At 42.4% G+C, this 26488-nt stretch overlaps 1 protein-coding gene across 8 annotated transcripts in view; it reads right to left on the minus strand.

Moving 5' to 3' along the window:
- The window catches only part of sema6bb (sema domain, transmembrane domain (TM), and cytoplasmic domain, (semaphorin) 6Bb), a 559267-nt gene that overhangs the window by 31295 nt on the left and 501484 nt on the right, over window positions 1–26488 (minus strand). For all 8 annotated transcript variants that reach the window (XM_072593864.1, XM_072593857.1, XM_072593863.1 and 5 more), the window contains 2 exons: window positions 10022–10201; window positions 5231–5371 (listed from right to left, as the gene is read on the minus strand). In XM_072593864.1, coding sequence (XP_072449965.1) covers window positions 5231–5371; window positions 10022–10201 — 321 coding nt within the window. The remainder of the gene's footprint in view (window positions 1–5230; window positions 5372–10021; window positions 10202–26488) is intronic.

Genomic DNA, 26488 nt, shown 5'->3' on the forward strand with positions numbered 1-26488 from the left:
AAGTCAATTCTCACACAAGCAAGGTCCCACAGATAGTCATGATAATAACCACATAATTTGCTTTAATGATGTTGATTGATGGACATTAAGGAGTGCTCCTGTGTTCTTCTTCAATATAGTACCAAGATCTTTTTGGTTCATCCGAGTTTAACACAACAAACAAAAGAGAAGACATTTGATAGTGTAGCAGTCTCTCAATCTGCATTGTACATTTTGGATCTAAAGTCACTTGGGGTGAAACTTGAAGCCATAACTTTCTGATTTAGAGGTTGCAAAGCTACCAAGTGAGTGAGGGCTACCATTAAGCCAATGACCCATAGTTATTAATGAACTTCTCCCTTCAACCTGCCACAACCTTTTTAGTGGACTCTTAGGACTCTAGGTATCAACTCCAGATGGACAACAGTATGATGAGCACTTACAGTTCTCTTGGTATCGCACTGACATGACCACTTTTCTTAGCGAAGATTAGACTCTGGAGGCTGACAGTTTCCATTAACTGTGCAGATCTGACTCAGCCTTGAGTCAACATGCACATTTTCAGCAGAAGGTTGTGATGAAGATCGTGCTGAGTAGTATGTGTTTTTTTTTTAGCCGATTAATAAATGTTGACTGGGCTGGTCTGACCTGCTGAAACTTTCCTTAAAACTGTTAGGATTTACTTTACAAAGAACCTCAAATTCCAGTGCAATCACAATATGATTCAGGCCCTGATCTAAAAGTGAAAGGACAACATTTCTTAATCATTTTAATACTTAGAAACCCCAACTCTTCCAAACTTTTGACTTGAAGTGGGCTGAATGTTTCACACTGGATTAAATTTACTTGCTGAACTTTTAATTTCCTTAGAACTGAGCATTATTTTAGCAATCTGGCAACAAACTAACTTTGTTAAAGCTTCCATTTTGCACGTTTTAATTAAATGCTGATCAGACCTCATGTAATCTTCTCTCAATGTTAACCTTTCTTTTCAGTTGGAAGCAGTACAAACTCATTTTGCTTTCCCACTGCCCTCCAAAACCTCCGCCAGACACATTCAGCTTCGAACCAATTTTGATTTGAGCCAATTTTGTTTTCCCGTTCCTTCCCCCTCTAGTCTGAGTTTCACATCATTACAAAGTGAAAAAAAGGCATGAATAAAAAACGTGTCAAGCTTCATTCGGCAGAGTAATGAAGCAGTGAATTCTAATGTGGGCCTGCTGTTCAGCACAGGGCTTTTCTCTGTGGTTTGAACAGTGTGCTTGCTGCTATTGACATACAATCTGGATTCGTGTTGAATCGCACTGTGAAAGTTGGCAGAGTAATTTTTTTAAAGGCCTTGCAAACCATGGTAGTTCATTCAAAATACCAAGTTCTGAAGAGGGGGCTTTCCAATCCAGTCACATTCATGTGGATGAGAATTATCTTTGCAACTACAGAATTCATTCTGCAATAGACAAGTAAATGCACAGAACTGAAGTGGCATTGCTACTCAGTTTACTGGATACTTAATGTTCCATTGTTCGGGTGTTTTCTAAAATGAAGCCCAACTTGAAAGGATTGAATTCAAGTTTCTTTAAATACTGAGCAAATAGCAGCTGAATCTTAATGATATCGAAACAGAGAAAAAAGGAACAGGAGTAGGCCATTTGGCCCTTGAACCTGCTCCATCATTCAATACAATTGTCCATCTCTATCCCCTGTTTCTCTCCATTCCCTTTAGTTAACCCCTGTGAGCTGCATTCAAACACAACAGGGTTTGCTTGTCATGTTCCCTGCATAGCTGGTCCTGCCTGCCATTGGCATTCAGTACCCACTTAAGGGGCTCAGTTGGCAGCAGGGCCTTCCATCCATGGACCTCTTTATTGTGCAAAAGAGACAAAGTCCTCACCTGACTGGTTATATGCCCACTCCCGCCATCAAACCTGTTGTGGTGGGTGGGAGGGGTTCACAAAATTCCATTCAAACTTTTACTTGATCTCCTTATTTTTCATTTCTATCTTCTGTTCAGAAAGCACCAATTTTTTACTGGCATTTGGCTTCAATACAATCGGTCCATTATCCACTAACCCTTTCTCCACCTGTGAAAATTGTCAATGGTGGCAGGCTATCTAAGTGAAGGAGAAGTCAGAGTTGAGTTGATTCTGTCTTCATGTGAATTTTTCCAACAAGCCACTGATTAGGACCAACCCATATTTGTTGAGCCATCACAAATTATAAGAGTTGAGGCTTGTGCAAGTTCACAACATCACTGAGCTAACAGTGAACTTTCAATGTGTTATAAAATTGAAGGTGTTTATTGTAGCTTTAAGAGAGAGTGAATTCTGTTCTGAACTGAGAGATTACAAGCACCTGTGTGTATGACTAGATGGCAGTCTTAGAGTGTACTGGAAAATTGAAAACACGCACGTAACATTTAGCTGTGAAATGGATACCTCAGTTTTGGTTGCTGTTTTGACAACAGTTTGAGTTTAACCAATCAGTTTAAATTATGTCCCAGGATACTAAACCCCAATCAAGTTTGAATTTATTGTTTTGCCAACATTGAACCAATGAGACAATCCGATATTGGGGGTGGGGGTGGGATAAAATGTGGACATGTTGAAAATTTGTCAGCAACTGCTGTGAAGAGGGAAACTCATGGTGAGTTAATTGCCCATCTAACAGCTTGCTCTCAAAGAAATTAGAAAACTCTCTATCAAAGGTACTTTTTCATGAGAAACACACTTGCAGTAAAAAAAAAGATGATCCAGAGTACTCAGCAGCCAGAAGAGGGAAGACACAGAAGAAGACATTGACTGTGTGATTTTGAAATTAAGTTGATGTAATTTTAATGAGTGTCTTATTGAAACAGCATATTGTTGTAGAGTAGGAGGAAGATAGTAAGCAGTTAAGAGAAAGCAACTTAGATTCGTGAATAAGTTTTGTTTAATTGTCACTTTTAGAGATAGAAAATAAGTTGTTGTTTTTCTTTAAATAGTGGAATATGGGAGTTCAGTCACTCATTTTAACAGATTATGAGGTAACGCAAGGTTTTCTGGGTGTTTTGGGTTAATTAACAGAGGGGTTCACCTCAATGTTGGTAACATCTAACTGGTTGCACAATTCAGACATTCAATACCCTTCTCTCATGAAGTCTAAGACCCCATAATAAAAAGGACAGCAACCTCATTGAATCAAAATTAAACAGGAAAACCAAGAGACAGTAAGATGAAGGAATTCAGAAAAAAATCATGATGAGAACTATCTATAATCCTGGGCAGCACCCATGGCTCGGGATGTGACCAATGTTGATGATCTTGGTTCAAGCTTTGATGATGATGATAATTGATGGCATTATTATGCTCTGTTACCTGAGATCTTTGGCTTCAAATTAAATAAACAAACTAATAGCTTAGAGATAGCTCCATTAATCAGTGGAAAATAGTAATTAGGGAGGGATCAATAGTGTTTTTCGCTGTTAAGGTCGGTAGTCCTGTGAAAAAGCTAAACAGTTTGTAAAAGAATGTATTTAAATTCTGTTTCTTTAATGCATTTCTGTGTAAGTTTAAACACTATAACACAGTTTCTAAGTGAATCTTTGTAATTTTGCAAGCATGTTTGTGACTTCATGGAACTGTATTAGTCTGAACCATATAAATTGATAAAACGTCTGATGTGTAAGAACTTTATCTTTAGGAATAAATGCTAATGCCAGATATTGAAAATGAATTGAAAATCAATTACATGTCCTGGTACTTGGGGGTCAATTGGCTCAAATATTTGGAAAGGAGGTTACGAATCATATGGTCTTTGAAAGAAGGTTGAATCCATGTTCTTTGTGGTGGAAAGGAAACAGATCAATAAAAGGAACTATCTCTACTTGAGATCTGTGTACAAAAAGTCTGAAGAGGCAAAATGATTTTAAGACATCAGAATTTGAGAGGACTACAAAACCACTCAGGTCTGGAGTTTTCACGCTTCATTGTCTATAGCTAAAACAGGGAAATATTACCTGTTAAGCTGCGCTATTAACTGCTAACTTTACCAAGTCACATTACATGCCAAATAAATCTTCCCATTCTACCACAATTTGACAGTCTTGCTGTTGACTGTGTTTTATCACATGCAAAGGGCTGTGGGAGAAATTCTCCCGGCTGTAACTTTTTGATTATTCTCTCACAGGATGAGGGTGTTGCTGGCTGGACAGTATTTATTACCCATCCCTAAATGCCTAGAGGGCAATTAAGAGTCAACCACATTGCTATGGGTCTGGGATCACATGTAGGCCAGACCAGGTAAGGAAGGCAGTTTCCTTCCCTAAAGGACACTAGTGAATTAGATGGATTTTTCCTGACAATCAACAATGGATTAATGGCCATCATTAGACCCTTAATTCCAGACATTTTATTGAATTCAAATTCTACCACCTGCTGTAACAGGATTTGAACCTGGATGTTGGGAATGTTATCTGGGTTTCTGGATTAACAGTCCAGTGATAATATCACTAGGCCATCACCTCCCCTGCAGCTAGTCTCCATTATCCAGTAATGTCGATTGGGAAAATGTGTGTGTGTGGATGCTTGACAAGTTCAGAATTAGACTTGCCATTGTAAAATGGATTACCAGGACACAATACTAATGCTCACAATATACAGCTGCTTGAGAGAGGTTGTCTCGATCTCAGCTGTGCTTGCTGAAGCAGGCAGAAACCATACATTGATATAATGCCTTTTCACAGTTTGGATGTTGCAAAGTGCAGTACGGTCAATTCACTTCAGTTAAATTTATTTCTTTCATTGCTTTATGCAAGTGTAATCACTGTAGCTACTTAGACAAACACTGTAACTAATTGCTCTCATCAATGCACCACACACAGCAAATGAGATGAATAAACAGATCTATGATTTTGGCAATGTTGGGTTGAGAGGTGAGTGTTGATTCGGAGTCTCATTGAATGAATCTTTCTTGTTTTCTTCAATAATACTATCTCCAAAACAGGTAGTTTAATATCACATCTAAAAGCTGACATTCCTAACAGTGCAGCGCTTTCCCAATACTGCAAAAGCGGTGTCAGCCTTCATTACACATTTAAATGATAAATGGATCGTGAAAACACGACCTCCTGGTTTAGATGAAGATTGCCTGGGTGAGACAGGAGAAAAGAAAATGGAAACAGAACTGGGGAAATACATTTCCAAATCATCTGAAAATGCTACTCCTGTGCTTCAAAACGTCCAAGACTTGCAGAGATTGATACATTGGGACTTACTTCATGCAAACAGCATGCTGCTGGCAATGGGCAAATGCCACACGCATGACACAAGAGGGAAACGCAACCAACAGTGTCCCACTGATCTTATCGAGTTCCATTCCCACAATCCTCCGGTTTTGTCGTCCATTACTGTCACATCTGGAATGAAGAACAGTTACCTCAAGTAATTCTGAATCAGCTTTTTGGGATGGCATGATTAAAAAGAAGAAAATTTACATTTATATAGTATCCTTTTGTCAGGGCACATCAACGTGGGTCACACACAATGAAGTAATCTTGAAATAAGGGTGACTACACAGAAGATGTCACCAACTATTCTGTATTGTTCCAAAAAAAAGCAACTAGATGAATGATGAGTACTGATAATATGGCAATGAATCTATCAACGGTTATAATTTGACACAATCGATCAGCAATTTTTTACCCTTTCCTCCCGAAATGATGATTTTTTTTTGTGGGGTACCATTTTAAAAGTGCATTAGTGACATTAGACTGCAGTTTAATCTGCATATTGACTGTCTTCTGAAATACATTGACCTTAATTTCCTTGTTTAGACCTTTCTTTCAAAAGCTTGCTGCTCATCCAGTCTGAAGAAGAGCAGTTTGTGTTCAATCAATACCTATCAACATTAATTTTAAATAATCGTGTCAGTGGTCCTTTCTAATCCTGTGTTCTGAGGAGAAAGATGTAAAATCTTCCTTACCTTTCTTCAGAGTTCTTGGAGGAACCTTTTGCAATTTTTCTAGGTCATTGACTTTCATATGTACGGAGACCAAGATACCAAGGTGCAAGGGAAAGTGAAAGTTGTGTTTAATTCCTTAAATTATCTGAATTTAATTTCAAAGGTTTAATTCACCCCTTTAGATTGCTGTTTACCGGTTCTAGTGTTTATTCTATCTTCTTGTTTTGTTTTCACTTTTGAAGGTATTTTGGGGTAAACGTTGAGGCAGGGCATATTCAACAAATGTGATTTCACTTGATTTGTGTCCCTTTTCCTGTCTAGCTTCACCCCCTGCTGACTTTTGTTGGGTAGTTGTTGGAAGTTGTCTAGTAATTTGTTGTAGTGAAAGTATTTTTTTCTTGGAGCCTGGACACTAGTGGCTGGCAGGATAGTTGTGTGCAAAGCTCACTGTCAAACCTAAATGCTTGCATGGGTCAAAAAAATAGTCATCCAGGAATACTTTGGCAATTTGTTGCAGCCTTAGCCTCCCTCTGATCAGTGAACAAAACACACACCGTGCATTGGAAATAGTACTTCCCTGGTTAGTATTATCACACTGGGATGTATAATACTTATTCAACCATTCAAAGCAGACCCTGAAGTAATTTCCCATGTGTTCGCCAAGCCTCATCTTTTGTAAACTCATGCAGCACATCTTTTACGATCAAAATGCGCAAGTTCGTAATTGTCCCAGATTTTTACAGGTACTAATTGCTGCTGGTTAGCCTTTCAACATAATGTTTTGTCATCTGCAAAGTTAGCTGTCATATTAATAAATGGACCTCAATCAGGACATTCATGAAGATTACTTAGGATTTAAGATTGCTCCCAAAGGCATTCTGCCTCTCAGTTCTTGCCAACCAGAAAGCCCACTCTTTGCTGTTTCACCTACTAACTATTTTTCTATTTCATTATGAATTTCACATTTACTTCCTTGTATTTTAGCTTCTAGACAGCATTGCTGCAATATTTTTGGCGAGTCCAAATAAACAAATATTCCTATTACCATGCATTTCAGTACATTGCTTGAAAAAAAGCAACAACACTTATATTAAAATGGCACCTTTAACATAGAACAAAACATTCATTATCAGGAGGATTATAAAACAAAGAGTGACACACAGCTTTGTAAGGGGATATTAGGTCAGATTACCTAAAGCTTGGTCAAAAAGTAATTTTAAGGAGGAAAGGGAGGTAGAGAGGCAGAGAAGTGCAGGAATGGAATTCTAGATTTTGGACTCTATGCAGCTAAAGGTACCAGTGAATGTATAACTATTATTGGAAACACACAGCAAGCCAAAATTAGACAATATCTTGAAGACTCGTGGGTTTGGGGGAGATTACGAAGCTGTTAAGGCCTGAGGCCATGGAGGAATTTGAAATTAGGGATGAAAATTTTAAAATCAAAGCGTTGCTTGAAAAGGAATCAATATATGACGATGCACAGGGATGGTAGGGCTAGGGATTTGCTATACGTTACGATACAAGCATTGGAGTTTTGGACAATTTTATGTTTATGGAGCATAGGACATGGTAAGTCATCTGGGTGTGAAAACATGAAGATATGATTTGCAGTGGAGGTAAATGAGAACATAAAGAGAAAAGTCCACGTACATCGTTTAGGACTGTAAGAGTCAATACGTGTGGCGCTGGAAAAGCACAGCAGGTCATGGAGCATCCGAGGAGCAGGAGAATCGATGTTTCGGGTGTAGGCCCTTTGTCAGGAATGTTGGGGGGGGGGGGGGAGGGGAGAAGGGGGCTGAGAGATAAATAGGAGGGTGAGGGTGAGGGGAAGTTGGCTGGGAAGACGATTGTTAGATGCAGTTGGGGGGGTGATGGTGATAGGTCAGAGGGGAGGGTGGAGTGGATAGATGAGAAGGAAGATGGACAGGTAGGACATTTCAAGGGGGCAGTGCTGAATTAGAGGGTTGGATCTGGGATGAGGTGGGGGCGAGGGGATATGAGGAAATTGTGAACATGACATTGAAGCTGTGTGTTTGGAAGGTCACAAGACAGATGATGAGGTGTTCTTCCTCTGAGGTGGCTTGGATTTGGTGGTGGAGGAGGCCCAGAACTTGCATGTCCTTGGTGGAGTGGGAGGGAAGTTGAAGTGACAGGCCACAGGGCGGTGGGGTTGCTGGTGCATGTGTCCCAGAGATGTTCCCTGAAATGTTCTGCATGTTGGCGTCCTGTCTCCCCAATGTAGAGGAGACCACATCAAGAGCAATGGACATAGTAAATGAGTTGTTTGGATGTGCAGGAAAATCTCTGGGGGATGTGGAAGGATCCTTTCGGGTCTTGGATAGAGGTGAGGGGGAGGGGGAGGGGGAGGTGTAGGTGCGGGCTTTATACCTCTTGCAGTGGCAAGGGAAGGTGCCAGGAATGGAGGGTGAGTTGGTGTGAGCATGGACCTAATGAGGGATTCGCAGAGGGAATGGTCTGTGCGAAATGCTGAATGGGGTGGGGAGGGAAATATATCTCTGGTGGTGGGGTCTGACTGTAAGTGGCAGAAATGGCAGAGGATGATGAACTGTATCCAGAGACTAGTGGGGTGGGAGGTGAGGACCGAGGGATTCTGTCCTTGTTATGGTTGGAGAGAATCGATTCAAGGGCAGAAGTGCGGGAAGTAGAGGAGATGCCCGGAGGGCACTGATGAACATGTGTGAGGGGAAATTGTGGTCCTTGATATAGGAGGCCATCTGGGATATGCTGGAGTGGAATTGATTAGATTAGATTACTTACAATGTGGAAACAGGCCCTTTGGCCCAACAAGTCCACACCGACCCGCCGAAGCGCAACCCACCCATACCCCTACATCTACCCCTTACCTACACTACAGGCAATTTAGGATGGCCAATTCACCTGACCTGCACATCTTTGGATTGCTCTATCTGGGAGCAGATACAGCAGAGGCAGAGGAATTGGGATTAAGGGATAGTGCTTTTTCGGAGCTGGGGACAGGGGAGAGGTGGGAGGAGATGTAGCTGTGGGAGTTGGTGGGTGTGAAATAGATGTCTATGTTGAGTCAGTTGCTGGAGATGGAAACAGAGAGGTCCAGGAAAGGGAGAGAGGTGTCTGAGATGGTCCAGGTGAACTTGAGGTCAGGTGAATGGCATTCGTGAAGTTGATGAACTGTTCAACCCTCTTGTGGGAGCACGAAGTGGCACTGATCAAGTCATCAATGTTGCGGAGGGAATGGTGCTGGTGTAATTGTGGAGGATGGACTGTTCCACGTATCTGATGAAGAGACAGGCATAGCTGGGGCCCACGTGGGTGCCCATGGCTACTCCTTTGGTCTAAAGGAAAGGGAAGGATTCGAAGGAGAAGTTGTTGAGAGTGAGGACCAGTTCTGCCAAACAATTGAGTGTGTCGGTGGAGGGTTACTGGTTTGGTCGGTGGGAGAGGAAGAAATGGGGGACTTAGAGGCCTCTGCCATGGCAGATGGACTGGATGTCCATGGTGAAGATGGGATATTGGGGGCGGGGGAAACGATAGTCATGGATGAGGTTCAGGGCGTGAGTGGTGTCCTGAATAGATGTGAGGTGTTCCTGGACCAAGGGTGGTAGGACAGTGTGAAGATGTGAGGAAATATGTTTGATCGAGACAAAACACAAGAGAATGCTATAAACCAAATTATGCCTGTAAATTGAAGGAAGAAGGCACGTTTTGGGAAGGTAAGAAGTGGCACAAATTTGAGATCTTGGGAAGCAGTGAGTTGGAGTGAGGGGTGTGCAATGATTTTAGTAACAATTAAGTGAAGCCTTAGGAATAGAGTAGGGAGGGGTGAAAATAGTATACAATGGAGTATTTGTATTTGAATTGAATGAAGGCGATAATTTCATGAAAGTAATAATTTAATGGTATTAATACATTATACATATTAAATACACAGAGACAGGGACAGAAAAGAAAGGTTGCAATGGAGAGACAAAGATTAGAAGCTAAAACGTTGTCCGAAGCTACTAAATTGGATTACGGATCTCTTAATCTCTGATATTTGTGCCTTCTTTTGTAATTAATCACAAGCATCTTTTCAAGTGCATGAACTGAATAAAGTATTACTTACTTCTCTGGGCTGTAAGCATCAAAATGTTCCAGAAATAGACTGCGATTGGCAAAGTTTGCATTTGCAGTTGGTCTAATGAGGAATTTAAGAATAATTCCAGTTTCCGAGCCGAGGAACACCACTGTGTAATTCTTAAAGGGACCAGCCTCTGTATCCACCACAATCTTGTTCAGTCGATCCCTAGGTATTAAAAAAAGGCTAAAGTAAAGATAAAAATTGAAAAGTTGCCAGAGATTTTTTATACAAGAGAAACTCTATTTACATTTTTGTTCCACCTGTAAAATACCCAGATATTGCTCATTAATTTGCATATTAAATATTAGCCCCTCATCAGATTATTTAACATTTAAAGCCAATATTTGTTAGAATTTTGCAGAATTTATTAATCAAATCTATCACCTGTCAGTTCAAGGTTTTTATTTTCAAACTTGATGGAATGGAATTGTGTGAGAGAGGGTGTGTATGTGTGTGCTTGCATATATTCGTAAGTGTACATGTGTATGTACATGTGTGCACATGTATGTGTAAGTGTATGTCTATGTGTGCATATGTCTGTAAATGTCTCTGTGTGTGTGTGTGTGTGTGTGAAAGATAAATTATTAAGCAGACTGAACCCAATGCATCCAATGCTGTCTAATGACTAACCACTTAGAACTTTCCTAGCGTATTCTGTTAGAACATTCTAGTTAGCAATAAAGGAAAATAACTATGTTAATGATAACAAAGAAGATAATGGTACATTAATAGTCACATGCCATTGAGACTTGAAAGGGAGAAGATTACAGCTTGAGAGCTGTAATCAGTATTCTGCACATAATGTAGAGAAGGAGTTCACAGACTTGTTGCAAGTGAAGGAGAGTCATAAACTCACAGAGTCCTACAGCAGACACTGGCCCTTTGCCCCAAACTGGTCCATACCAACCGAAATGTCCATCCACGCTAACCCCATTTCCCTGCCTATATCCTTTTAAACCATTTCTATCCATGTATTTGTCCAAATGCCTTTTAAATGTTGTTAATGTACTCACCTCAACCACTTCTGCTGGCAGCTCATTCCATATGTATACCTCCATCGGTGTAAAAAAGTTACCCCCTCAGGTTCCCTTTTATTCTTTTCCCTCTAACCTTAAACTGATGCCCTCTAGTCCTTAATTTCCCAATGCTGGGAAAAAGACTGAGTGTATTCAACCTATCCATGCCTCTCATGTACACTTTTATAAGATCCCCCCTCAGTCTCCAATACTCTAAAGAAAAAAGTCCTAGTTTGTCCAACCTCTCCCTGTAACTCAGACCATTGAATCCTGGCAACATCCTTGTAAATTTCTTCTGCACTCTTTCCAGTTCAATAAGGTCCTTCCTATAACAAGGTGACCAAAACTGAACACAATACTCCAAATGCAGCCTCACTAACATCCCACATAACTGCAACATAATTTTCCAACTTCGCTACTCAATGCCCTGACTGATGAAAGCCAGCATGCCAAAAGCCTTCTTCATTGCAAAGTCTACTTGTGACTCCCCTTTCAGAGAACTCCAACGTCCCTCTGTTCCACTACACTCCTTAAGGCCTTACCATTCACCATGTAAGTATTTCATTCGATTTTATCTGAAGATGAGGCAACAAGACCTTTAATGCAGGACACAAACAGAAAATGCAGCATAAAAGTTGAGATCAAAGAAGAAGTGCCAATTGCAAACTGAGATACTTCAAGCCCGCAACTGCGATGTTTTAAGCAGGAAGTAGGGAGATTTCTCTGGAAATGGTTCAGAAAAATGCTGAATAAAAGTTACCGCCGAAACATCAATTCCTCCGAATGCTGCTTGGCCCTGCTGTGTTCTTCCAGCCTCCCGCCTGTCTATTCAGAAAAGGAGAAGGAAGAATGACTCTTGATTTCATCACGAGGAGGATTCAGGAAGGTGAGAAATGTCTAGAATTGTGTATTTGGAGTTTCAGAGAACAAAGAGGATCGAAGCAACCTTTTCTTTCAAATCTGCCAGAGCAGTTATATTATTAAAACTTCTTGTGAAAAATAGGTCAAATCTGAAGTTGGACATGGTGCCAAATACTTAGCTATTTGTGTACTTGGGTTTCTGAAAAATAAGAATGCATTTCTTTAAAATAATATTTTTGTCAATAAAAACAAAAGCTACTTTTCCGGCAGTGCGATCCAGAGGAAAGATGTGAGAAGTTTAATTAAAACTCGAGCATTTGTGTTGAAGGTGCTGTTACTTATAAAGACACTAGGGGTCAGTATGATCATCTGATGACACGATACACAAATATGAATCAGAAGAAAACAAAACATTCTGCAAAATCTCCCTATAATTTGCTGAATGTCGCACCTTTCAAAACAGATGATACTATGCTTACCAAATAGGTCACATTCTGGGCCTTTTTAGAGAAGCTAATTGACAGATATTGCTGTGGAATGAAGTTCTGTTTAGATAATCAACTCTGGTTTCTCTCAATGGTTCCCAGTAATGAATAACCTCTTCACAACTTGTACTCTTTTGTGAGGTCAAGCTCTGCCCCTAGGCCCCACAAACTCAGAATATATGCAAACCAATGCCAACTTGCATTTATGCAGTATCTTGGATCTGAAACACAGTCCTAATTTGCTTCAGAGATAAATGTGAGGAAGATTGTAGAAGATGTGACCTAAAGTTTTCTCAAGGTGATGACATGCAAATGAGGATATAAGGCAATAAGTACATAGACTGAGCTATAGATAAGGAAGATGGTAAGATAAGGAATATAATGAGCTATGAATAGGATGGCATGGTGGCTCAGTGGTTAGCACCACAGCCTTAAAGCACCAACAACCTGGGTTTGATCCCAGCCTCGGGTGACTGTCTGTGTGGAGTTTGTACATTCTTCCAAGTCTGTGTGGGTTTCCTATGGGTACCCCAGTTTCCTCCCACAGTCCGAAGATGTGAAGGTTAGGTGAATTTGCCATGCTAAATAGCCCTTAGTGTCCAGGGATGTGTAGGCTAGGTGCATTTGTCAGGGAGAATGAGTCTGAATGGGATACTCTTTGGAAGATTGGTGTGGACTTGTTGGGCCAAAAGGCCTGTTTCAAATTTGAAAATTGAATAATTTTAAGGTAATTGGACAAAGGTTGAGGGGAGATGCCAGAGGTTGGTTCTTTAGACAGAGAGTGATGGGTGTGTGGAATGCACTGCTAGCAGTGGTAGTAGAGTCAGATACATTAGGGACATTTAAGTGACTCGGATAGGCACATGGAAATTAGTACAATGAAGGGTATGTAGGTTAGTCTGATCTTACAGTAGGATAAAAGGCCGGCATAATTTTGAGGGCCAAAGGGTCTGTACTGTGCCGTACTGTTCTATGTCATAAAACTGTTTGAAATGGGAACTACATGGGATCCAGTGTTGTTCAGCAAGGATTAAGTTGGTAGATGAACAGGACACGAAGCAGGGTATACTCAATCGGCAGTATATAAATTGGAACACACATAGTCAGAAGCTACAAGGGCAAGTCAGCAGGAGCCTATGGAAAGACCAATAACACAGGAACAGCAGTCCATTAAAGCCTTTAATTCAGACCTGGGAAGAAGTGGATGAGAAGCAGTGTGGGCTAGATACTAATCAGGCCTGACAGTTACAGCTTCTACTGGGAAGTGATGTTCAGCTCAGAAATGAACATATTGGACCTTGGTAGGCAAGTTAAAACTCCCTGCTGAGCAAGGGGAGAAATTTCAAATTAAAAGGACAAAAAAAAAACAGGCTGACACCAAGGACTGCTGCCATCGGAGGTGGACCCCAGGAGGCACAGCTACAGTAGGGTAACCAAGGGTCATAGACAAAATTTACACTGAGGTCACAGCACTGGCAATGTCGTGGAACTGAATTAATGTAATAAAAAAGATAATTTAAAAGGCAAAGCAGACTGAGCCTAACAGAAGAACATAGTTACAAGACTTTTGAAGCCCTTACAAGTAAGAGATCCATAATTTGAATTACATTTCTGTTGGGAAGAATTTACTGAGGGCCCAGGCACATGGCTTCATTTGGGGAAATTATGGAACACAACATGCATTATACGTTCACCCATGAATGGCAGGGGATCATGCATTCTACCCGTAAAGAAATGGGAAATCTTCATTTATCCGCAGAAGGCATGAAAACTCTCCAAATCAGTACAAATGTATGGCATTACTATTTAATATAATTAAAGAAATTTAAAAAGACAGTTTAAATGCTTTAAGATGAGGAAATTAAAATAGCCTTACTATTTACAGAAGCAAATCTCTTCAAGGGGAAGAGATTATAGCAACCTTAAGATAATTTAAAGCTCTTAAATTTTGTGAAAGGAAGTGTAAATAATCATATTGAAAGAATGGCAGGAGAAATAATACTAACTGCAAGATTTAATATGAAGTAGAACACAGAATTGGAGATCTTGGGGAAAGTAATTCTATAAAATTGCTTAGAACTTGAATCATGAGCTGAACAAGTCAATTCAATATTTTATTCAACAGGACTCACAGTAGATTAAGTTCAAAATTCCCAAAATGTAAAATAAGACGAATATTTTTGAAAATACTCTGCAAGCTTTTGATAATTACTTTGTTCTGAGAGCAAATAAAATTATTGAAACAGCCAGACTTCAACTTCAGAGTTCAGCAGTCGAAAATGTGTAGCTGGAAAAGCACAGCAGGTCAGGCAGCATCTGAGGAGCAGGAAAATCAACATTTCAGGCAAAAGCCCTTCACCAGGAATGAAGCATCGAGGCATCCAGGATCCAGGGGGATCCATAGATAGTTTATGTAATAATTGCTTTCATCTTACTTGAAAACTGACTAAGGAGATTTGCTATCAGAATTCAATAGACAGAATTCTGGTTAGAATTATTGTTGAGTCTTGGTTAGACCTATTACAGTCCAAAGAGAAATAAATTGTGCTGGAGGGAGAAAGCAGAAGAATTCTGAGACAATGACAAAATTGTTGAGAAAGACTTTTTTCATTCTTGGAAAGGGGTGTGGGCATCACTGGAAAGGAAAGGTTGCTCTTTATTGTCCATCCCTAGTTTTTCTTAAGTCATCCAAGGGATATGGTCTTAGCTGGCAAGACCAGCTTTTACTGCCCATCCCTAATTATCATTGTGAAGGTGGTGGGGAGTTACCTTCCTGGATTGTTTCTGTCCTTGTGATGTTGTTACACCCAAGATGCTGTTGGGGAGGAAGTTCCAGTGACAATAAAAAACTTTCAGTGACACAAGGAACTTGCAAGTGATATTTCCACGTATCTGCTATCTTTGTCCTTTTAAATGGTAGTGGCTGTGGTTTTGGGAGGTCCTGTCTAAGGAGCCTTGGTAAATTCCTATCGTGCATAGAGTCTACAGGATGGAAACAGACCCTTCAGCCCAACTCATCCATGTTGACCAAGTTTTTCAAACAAAACTAGTCCCACTTGTCTGCACTTTGCCCGTATCTCTCTAAACCTTTCCCATTCACATAACTATCTTAATGTCTTTTCAATTTCGTAACTATACCTACATCTACTACTTCCTTTGGCAGATCATTCCACACATGAACCATGCTCTGTGTGGAAAAGTTGTCCCTCAGATCCCTTTCAAATCTTTCTCTTCTCACCTTAAAAATATTAGAACTCCCCCACCCGAGGGAGAAGACCGTTCTATTCGCCTTATCTATGCCCCCTCATGATTTTATAAGCCTCTATAAGGTTGTAGTATTGTGGGGAACATTTCATATTGCATGATGGGAAAAAAAACTGGCCAACTCTCGAATTATAGTTCAGTAAGTGAAAAGGACTGTGGCAAAAGGTCAGAAACAGCTTTCAGGGTCAGACTGAATGTAAACAAATTATACAAACTTGATAATACTTCAGTGATCTTCGTAATGGCTCCTTGTATATTTTGAACTGCAAATTTTAGCCGAAACAAAACATCTGTACAACAGAAACAGAGTTATGGAATGATGCAAATGATTAATGTTTTTAGGGCTAAAGATCAGTGTCATGGATGACGTACATTTCATGATAATCTGTAATTTCTCAGCATCTTTTAAAGTATATAATGCACACCTTTCTTTGTAAAGGTGCAAAAAGCTTGGAGAGTGGTGGGATCCTTAGTTTCCCCTTCTCATAATTCTTTTTAGTCAGAAAAAAACTGCATGTCGTATTTCTTCTAATAAAAACTGAATGTTTACAGTTCAAGCTTGTTTTTGCATCTTTCTCTAAGTATTGAGTTTGCTCTCACAGATCCCTGCTAATTAAACTTCAATTCGTCAAGGTCAAACCTCAACCTTCTATGCTCCAGGAGACAAAAGTCTCAGCCTATCCAGCCTCTCCCAATAACGCAAACTCTCCAGACATAGCAACATCCAGGTAAATCTTTTCTGAACGTTCTCCGACTTTATCCTTGTTATAGCAGGGTGACCAGAATGGTACACAGTACTCTAAAAGTGGCCTTACCAATCACCTGTACAACCTGAACATGATGTCCCAACACCTATACTCAATGGTCTGAGCAATGAAGGCAAGCATGCTAAACCTTCTTAATCACTCTGCCTACCTGTGACACAACTTTCAAAGAACTATGTACCTGAACACCTGGATCTCAGGACCTAGCCATTAACTATAAAAGTCCTTATTTATTTTACCAAAATGCAATACCTCACATTTATCCTTATTAAACTCTGTCTGTAACTCCTCAGCTCATTGACCCAACTGATCAAGATCTTCGATAACCTGCTTCACTGTTGACTATACCACTAATTTTGGTGTCATCTGCAAACTTACTAACCATACCTCCTAAATTCTCTTCCAAGTTGTTTATATAAATGGGAATCAACTGTGGACCCAGCACTGATCCCTGTGGAACACCACTGGTCACAGACCTTCATTCCGAAAAACAACCCTCCACCACCACTCTGTCTCCTACCATCAAGCCAATTTTGTATTCAATTGACAAGCTCCACCTAAATCCCATGTGAAACTTATGAATTAGTCTACCACGTGGAACCTTGTGAAAGGCTTTACTAATGTCCATGTAGACAACTTCTACCACGAGGAGAAAGTGTCTAAGGAGTCTTGGTAAATGCAACTATGCCCTCATCAATCCTCCTGGTTACGTCCTCAGAAAACTCAATCAAGTTAGTGAGATACTATTTCTTATGCAGAGTTTTATCCAAGGAGCAGGAGAGTCAAAGTTTCAGGCATAAGCCTCATTCCTAAGGAAGGGTCATAGAGATGTACAGCACAGAAACAGACCCTTCAGGTCCGATTCATCCATGCTGACCAGATATCCTACCCCAATCTAGTCCCATTTGACAGCACTTAGCCCATGTCCCTCTAAACCCTTCCCATTCACATACCCTTCCAATTGCCTTTTAAGTGACTGGACCCTGTGACAGCTTCTCAAGATGAGGCAAGGATGGTGTTGTGACTTGGATCAGAAAGGCTCTTTCTGACAGATCAAACACATGTCGACATTCACAGATGTTGCGGCCCACTACGATCTATTCTTTCCACTGCACTTTAACTGCAGATAACAGCTACTTGAATAGGAACTGTGTTACGCCAGTGTTGACTTAATTTGGGCATAACTGGCTTATCCCACTTCCAGTGCACCATCAGACTTTCTGATACATTACGCATACATTCGTTAGAGCGAAGTAGGGTATCTCTATCATGTGGGCAAGCTGGAGCTTTTCAGGTTATATGGTTAGCCTGAAGATGCTCTTTAAGATTGATCATAAATCATCGGCCTCTCTATAAGATGAGAAAGAGTTGGCAAGGATGTCTCTGAGGATACAGGGATCTTGATTCTGCCAGTGAGATTTATCTACCAGATGAAATAGACTGCAAGCTACAGACAACAGTGGAGCTGCTGTCCAGGGACAGTACCTAGGGAAAGAATCATAGAATCCCTACACAGTATGGAAGCAGGTCATTTGATTCATTGTGCTCACACAGACCCTCCGAAGACAATCCCACCCAGCCTCCAACCCCCCTACCCTATCCCTATAAATCTGCATTTTCTACGGCCAATCCACCTAGCCTACACACCATTGAACTGTGGCATGAAACTGGAGCAAACTCTCACAGTCACAGGGAGAATGTGCAAACTTCATGCAGACAGATTCCTCAGGGTGGAATCAAACCTGGGTCCCTGGCACTGACCTTAACCACTGAACAACCCTGAAAGGACATTTTTTTAAAATAAAATGACCCTGTGAACTATCTCAAGCATTGAACTCAACACCAAATCTTCAAGTGGAATCTCTACAGTGTGGAAAGAGACCAATTGGCCTATCAAGTCTGCACCATGTCTCCAAACAGCATCCCACCCAAACCCAATCCTCCATCCTGTCCCTTAACTATTGCTAATGCACCTAGCCTGTATACCCTTGGACAGTATGGAAAATTCAGCACGGTCAATCTATCTAACCTGCGCATTTTTGGACTGCAAAAGGAAACCGGAGTACCCAGCAGAAACCCACACAGACACAGGGAGACAGTCACCCAAGGAATCAAACCCAAGTCCCTAGCACTGTGAGGCAGCAATGTTAACCACTGAGCCACTGCGTTGCCCAGACATAACAGAGAATTAGCGGATGTGCTGCCAAGGGAAAAGGGGAATTAGTGGATTAGGGTTAGGGTTAGGAAAAGCGGAATCAGTGATGGTTTTAGGACTGCAAAAGTTAAGCTGGAAGTAGTTTTGACTCATCTAATTCTAGCTTTCAGATAAAAAGAATGACAAAATACAGGGGTGAACCTCATGGGCAACATATAGAACATTATGCCCTTGATGTTTATGTCAATTGGCTCAATGTCCTTAGATAGTGTCACCAAATAACAGCATGTCCATGACGAAAAAGAGAGAATAGATTAATGAAAGGGCCAACTCAACACCTTCAATGACACAGTATTGTGCAATGTCTACCTATTTCTTGTTCAGACAGACAGTTCCACTGGGGTGGAGGGAGTGGGGGAGAGGACATGGTGACAGAGAATGTAACAAATAAAGTGAAAAGAAAGGGGAGCAATGGGAGTTAGGTTCACAATCTGAAGGTGTTGTCCCACTCTGTTGGAATGACTGTTCTTTCCTGTTTGGCAGTTAGACACACCATGTTCTGCTATTCTCACATTGCGACCGCTTCACCTGCACTGTCCACACCTTTTCTCTCCCAGCACTCCACCCCCCCTTTTCTCTCCCAGCACTCCACCCCCCCTTTTCTCTCCCAGCACTCCACCCCCCCTTTTCTCTCCCAGCACTCCACCCCCCCTTTTCTCTCCCAGCACTCCACCCCCCCTTTTCTCTCCCAGCACTCCACCCCCCCTTTTCTCTCCCAGCACTCCACCCCCCCTTTTCTCTCCCAGCACTCCACCCCCCCCACCACCTGCATAAATGCTGCTCCCTCCACACTTCAGATCAGCTCTGATAAAGAGTCACTTAGAGTCAAAACATTAGCTTGCTTTCTCTGCATGGATGCTGCCTGACTCGCTGTGATTGTCAGCATTTTTTTTGTTTTCATTAGTACAAGTGAGATAGAGGTGAAACTGTCGCTGGGATAGAGCGAGAGATATCTTTCCAGAACTGTTTCCTGCCCTGAGGTGGGAAAAACTAACCAGCTGCTATTTTTCAGGTTTCAGTCAGATGGGTCTTAACGTGGCTTTTGCATTGTTAGCTTACCCAGTAACTTAAGAGTCATCACTGCAGTTTAGAAACAACTGTGATGCATCCTGATGCTTCTCTGCTTCACTATTTAAAGGGCAGACTATGGAGCGTCAGCAGCTCAGTACATTAACGGACTCTTCAAGTGAAAGCTTTCTGCAGCATGAACATGGCATGAGACAAACAGACTGGATGGGCAAGCTTACCAGGTCATATGCTCAACAGTGTTGTAGAGATGTGGCTGTATGATCGACTCTCTGTAGAGCAATAACAGTTAGGAGTACTTGAGCTAGATTTTCAGTTACAGTGTGAGCATTAAGGCTGCATCTCAATGGTCATCATCAACCTAAGACACACATATAACATGGCAACAGTGAAGCTTCATGCATCACTGCCCCAGCCTCATGAACATTCCCCAGACAGGGCTGATGCCTGAATCAAATTCAGATATGGAAGCTTAAACACTTGACTGGACCAAGACTGAGGAAACACTTATTCCTTGGGGATGTGAATACAATTCCAGTTGGGTTCTGCACAGCCTCAGCAATCACTGGGGTCAATTTGATACGATGTCTGACTTCATTGCTGTTGCCTTTCATTGCTCCCTGTAGCTCTGCTGTCAGCCAATGTGCTAAAACTGATGGAGAATATGTCCTGCACTATTGCAGTAAAAGTCAGCAGGCAGATAGAATTCAACTGAAGTTTAACTTACATTGGAATAAAAGTGAAGAGAAATTGTGCAGAATGTGGAATGGGAGTCTGAAAGTTTACAACAACAACTTGTATTTGTGTGGCACCTTAAATATCATAAAATGCCTGGTGATATTTTGCAGAATGTCAAAGCGAAGTTTCACATTGAGCACATAAGGAGACATTAGGGTTGCTGACCAAAAAGGTTGTTCAAACAGATAGATTTTCAGAAGCTTCTCGAAAGAGAGATGGGTCAAGAGATGGGAAGGTTTCGAAAAGGGTTTCCACAACTTTGAACGTCAGCTTCTGAAGGGCTCATCACCAGATGGGAGTGATTAACCCTCCCCCCACCTCCCCCCCGCCTCACCCTACCATTCCCTGATTAGTATTGTCAGAATGTGCAAAAAGATGATTCTGGTGTTGCTGGAAGCCAACCTTCCATCCACTGACTCCATTGACAGTTCTCATTACCTCAGCAAGGCAGTCAACATCATCAAAGCCCCCTCCCACCCCGGTTATAATCTCTTCCAACCTCTTCTGTTGGGCAGAAGATACGAAGCTTAAACACAAATACCAACAGATTCAAGAGCAACTTCTTCTCTGCTGTTATTAGGCTTCAGAATGGACCTCTCAAATTTTAAATTTAAGGTTGAGCTTTGTGCACCTTCTCTGCAGCTGTAACATTATATTCCTGTTCTGATCTATTACCTTAATGCATTTTATATGGTCTGATTTGCCTGTACTGCACGCAAAAGAAAACCTTTTACTGTACCTAGGTATATGTGACAATAATGAATTATATTAAGTCAAATCCTTTGAATAAAATTCAATACCAGCAGGAACAATCTGTTACAGTGGGGCCTCAGTCATTTTCAGGTAGCCCAAAGATTTTGACACTATGTAACACAATGTTGTGAAGCCTGTGAAACAGTGGATTAGAAATCCATGACTCTCAGGTAATATTAGATTAGATTACTTACAGTGTGGAAACAGGCCCTTCGGCCCAACAAGTCCACACCACCCCGCCGAAGCGCAACCCACCCATACCCCTACATCTACCCCTTACCTAACACTACGGGCAATTTAGCATGGCCAATTCACCTGACCTGCACATCTTTGGACTGTGGGAGGAAACCGGAGCACCCGGAGGAAACCCACGCAGACACGGGGAGAACGTGCAAACTCCACACAGTCAGTCGCCTGAGACGGGAATTGAACCCGGGTCTCTGGTGCTGTGAGGCAGCAGTGCTAACCACTGTGCCACCGTGCCGCCCAAATATTCTGGAAACATAGATTCGAATCCCAATATGGCAGATGGAGAAATTTGAATTCAATCAAAATTTCAAAACAAAAGCCAGTCTAATGTGGACCTTACAATCAGTCAATTGATGTAAAAGTCCATCTGGTTCACTGAAGTCCTTTAGGGAGGGATTTTGCCATCCTTACATGGTTTGTCCTACATGTGACTCTTGACCCACGGCAATGTGGCTGATTCTTAACTGCTCTCTGAGTAATTAGGGATGGGTAGTAAATGCTGGCCTAGCCAGCGGTGCCCACATCCCATTAATGAATTTAAAACTGGTGTTGAAGTGCTGCAGCTGACTCCTGCCCTGTCCTTTATATTTGCTGCTTTATGAGCAAATGGGAGAGATTCTGGAGCAGTCAATGTGGAACTCATCACTGTGGTTAAGAAGTACACTTGACATGCCACTTTTTATATTAGGAGAACAAGAATGGGAACATGTGTGGGGAGTGATAGATTGATATTGTCACTGGGATTGCCTGAATAGCAGCTTAAGCTGACATGGCAGTTGTGTCATCTACAAGTAATGGAAGGTAAAGGAGTTGCAGCTTGCTTTAGGAACAGCATCTCAGAAGATTGTTCAGCAGCTGATTGCCACTTAGATTGCCTGCTTGTGCTCATTAATGAGAGTGCATGGTAATGTTGCTTAGCACTGGAACAAATGTCCTCTTTAATGGTGACTGGACAGAAACTAGATTGAATAGAGTCTATCTGGCCCTCTTGTAGTGTCTGACCCTGGACACTTGAGGCCCAGGTTTAATCCCTCCTGCTCCTGAAGTGTGTTATATCACCTCTGAACAGGTTGATTAGGAAAAATAGATCAAATAAAAAAAGAATTTAGAGTCCCTCCACCAGGGGCTTGAGGCACAGTGGTAGTGTCCCTATCTCTGGACTGAGAGGCCCAATTTCAAGCTCTTCTGAATAGAAAGTGTACTGTGTCCTTCCACCAATGCCTTTAGAGAGAGATGGGCACTGTAGAGAGTCAAGTGCTTTATCTCTCCTTACAGCTACATTTTAATATGGTCCCCACCTGCTCTCCCTCTCCCTCACCCATGATGGTTTGCATTGCCGTTAATGGAGAAAGTGAGGACTGCAGATGCTGGAGATCAGAGCTGAAAATGTGTTGCTGGAAAAGCGCAACAGGTCAGGCAGCATCCAAGGAACAGGAGAATCGACGTTTCGGGCATAAGCCCTTCTTCAGGAATGAGGAAAGTGTGTCCAGCAAGCTAAGATTAAAAGGTAGGGAGGAGGGACTTGGGGGAGGGGCATTGGAAATGCAATAGGTGGAAGGAGGTCAAGGTGAGGGTGACAGGATGAGGATGATAGCTCGGAGTGGGGGTGGGGGCGGAGAGGTCAGGAAGAAGATTGCAGGTTAGGAAGGTGGTGCTGAGTTTGAGGGATTTGACTGAGACAAGGTGGGGGGAGGGGAAATGAGGAAACTGGAGAAATCCGAGTTCATCCCTTGAGTTGGAGGGTTCCTAGGCGGAAGATGAGGCGCTCTTCCTCCAACCGTCGTGTTGCTATGGTCTGGTGATGGAGGAGTCCAAGAACCTTCATGTCCTTGGTGGAGTGGGAGGGGGAATTGAAGTGTTGAGCCACGGGGTGGTTGGGTTGGTTGGTCCGGGTATCCTAGAGGTGTTCTCTGAAACGTTCCGCAAGTAGGCGGCCTGTCTCCCCAATATAGAGGAGGCCACATCGGGTGCAGCGGATGCAGTAAATGATGTGTGTGGAGGTGCAGGTGAATTTGTGGCAGATATGGAAGGATCCCTTGGGCCTTGGAGGGAAGTAAGGGGGGAGGTGTGGGCACAAGTTTTGCATTTCTTGCGGTTGCAGGGGAAGGCACCTCCACACCCATCATCTATTGCATCCGCTGCACTCGATGTGGCCTCCTCTATATTGGGGAGACAGGCCGCCTAATTGTGAAACGTTTCAGAGAACACCTCTGGGACACCCGGACCAACTAACCCAACCACCCCGTAGCTCAACACTTCAACTTCCCCTCCCACTCCACCAAAGACATGCAGGTCCTTGGACTCCTCCATCGCCAGACCATAGCAACACGATGGTTGGAGGAAGAGCGCCTCACCTTCTGCCTAGGAACCCTCCAACCACAAGGGATGAACTCAGATTTCTCCAGTTTCCTCATTTCCCCTCCCCCCACCTTGTCTCAGTCAAATCCCTCGAACTCAGCACCGCCTTCCTAACCTGCAATCTTCTTCCTGACCTCTCCGCCCCCACCCCACTCCGGCCTATCACCCTCACCTTGACCTCCTTCCACCTGTCGCATTTCCAATGCCCCCCCCCCCCCCCCCCCCCAAGTCCCTCCTCCCTACCTTTTATCTTAGCCTGCTGGACACACTTTCCTCATTCCTGAAGAAGGGCTTATGCCCGAAACGTCGATTCTCCTGTTCCTTGGATGCTGCCTGACCTGCTGCGCTTTTCCAGCAACACATTTTCAGCATTGCCCTTAATGGGTCTTGTTTGTAAATTATTACATTTGAAACAAGGGTTGATTTGCTGGTCGTTAATAGATGGAACAAAAAACATGGATGATGGGGAAACAAAAATGTTCAGTTGCATGTAAGAGCGCTTCTGGAGATTAAAATAGTACAATCGCTCCACAGGACTCTTGTGGTAGAGATCTGCCTCTGGGACAGGAGATCTGGGTTCAAGTCTCACCTGCTACATGTCTGGACAGGTTTATTAAAAATATCTAAAGTCACCTATGTCTCTATTATACCACGCGCGGGGAAGCAGCTGTGCTCTGAAAGCTTGCAATTTCAAACAAAGCTGCAGTACTATAACCTGGTGTCATTTGATTTTTGACCTTGTCCATACCAGTCCAACTCCAGCATCTCCACATTAGGACAGGAGAGGCAGTGGTGCAGTGATATGCCACTGGGTCAGTCATCCAGAGACCTAGGCTCATGTTCTGGGAATATGGCTGCAAATTCCACCATGGCTGGTTGCAAAATTTAAATCAATTAAAAACTGGCATTAAAAAAGCTGGAGTTCCTCCACAGGGGAGGTGATAGCCTAGTGGTATTGTCATTGGATGAGGAAACCAGACAGCAAGGTAAACTCTGGTCACCTGGGTTCAAAACCTGAATGGCAGATAGTAGAATCTGTCCACCTCTGATGCTCAGTAGCAGCAGTGTGTACAATCTACAAGATGCAGCAAGGCTCCATAAATAGCACATTCCAAAACCTGCAACTATGACCATCGAGAGGGACAAGGACAGCAGAGAGATGGAAATGCCATTACCAGCAAGTTTGTCTCCAAGCCACTCATCATCCTAACTTGGCAATGTATCACCATTCCTTCAGTGTCACTGGGTCAAAATGTTGGAATTCCCTCCCCAACAGCACTGTGGGTGTACCTACACCAAATGGATAATGGGGGTGGTTCAAGAAAGTAGTTCAAAACCATGTTCTCAAGGGCAGTTAGGGATGGATGATAAATGGTGGCCCAGCCATCGACACCCACTTCCCACACATGAATGAAAAAAAGGATTTTGAGCATTATTCAAACATCCATCATTTTTTGCTGAGAAAAACAAAAACAGAGGTTGCTGGAAAAACTCAGCAGGTCTGGCTGCATTGGTGAAGAGAGATCAAAGTTAACGTTTTGGGTCCGGTGACACTTCACTGTCTGTTTGCTTCCAGAGCTTAGGAAACTAACCTTGAAACATAGCGAGAGATTTCCTGAAACATGTTCAAACCTCACCAACACTTTCTCACCAGGTACTCTGCAAATCCTTTCAGGACTTCATTTCAAAAGAGTGAGCACTGTGCTGTTCCTTATTGGATACCTCATGGGAGTCAGCAGGAGAAAGGAAATGCTCGTTCATTTACATCTTGCTTGGGAACAGACCTCTCGATCCTTCCCAGAACCTTCACCTGAAATAGGAACAGGGGATGAGCTCACATAAAGCAGCACCAGCTGCTCGATAGGGAGTGACAGGACTCTTCCTTCCTGCAATTGTCAGTCATTCCTTCTCCGCAACCCCCCTTCCATTAGGATCTCCCAATGCCCCTTCCCAGAACCTTTGTGCTCTTGCCATCCTGAAACAAACTGTCTACCAGCTCACTCTCAGTTATTGAGGTAGTAATGTGGAAGAGGTTACGTATTGTCCATTGCCTGGAGAGATTGCTGGAATCTAAAGTCTTTTTCATAATGACTGATTATTCACCATTCCGTGAACTATTTAGAGTCCTGCACTTAGCACGAGGTCTACACAGCAATATTCAGAGTCCCTCCACCATGAGATCTCCTACATCACTACTGATGTAGCCTACCAGTTATGTGCTTGAGGATTAATTCTTTAGCAATGAATGTCCCAGGGTCTTTTGTCTAGTTGTTCGGACCATTTTCAGGTCACAACCCCAATATCCGGTGCAATAGGGACTCCCTGGAGAAAACTATAATGAGTCTCTCTTTAGGCTCTCTGACTGATTAGAACGGTTTGTCAGAGCAAAGATGAAAGGGAACATGACCCACCTTAGACAGGTTCATTGGAACTTGCATTTCTATACCTGCAGCAACCACACAAGTGAGGGAAACCTGTGAGGGCTGTTTGCTGTCACTAGCCCTTACTTGATGGTCATGCTGAGGGAGCTGCAGTGAGCTGAACTCCAATAAGACCAACAGCACAGTGCATTTTCTTCAACTGAGCAACTAGTGGCAGAGGAGGTGAGCAGGATCAATGAGAGCTCTCTCGGTTGGAGGTGATGAACTTGAAGAAGGCTGGACAGCAGGAGGGTAGAAGAGGCACATGGTGTAGCATTTTTGATCAGTCGGTGTGCAAATGAA

Source organism: Chiloscyllium punctatum, chromosome 24, assembly GCF_047496795.1.
Source record: "Chiloscyllium punctatum isolate Juve2018m chromosome 24, sChiPun1.3, whole genome shotgun sequence".
Taxonomy (NCBI): Eukaryota; Metazoa; Chordata; class Chondrichthyes; order Orectolobiformes; family Hemiscylliidae; genus Chiloscyllium; species Chiloscyllium punctatum.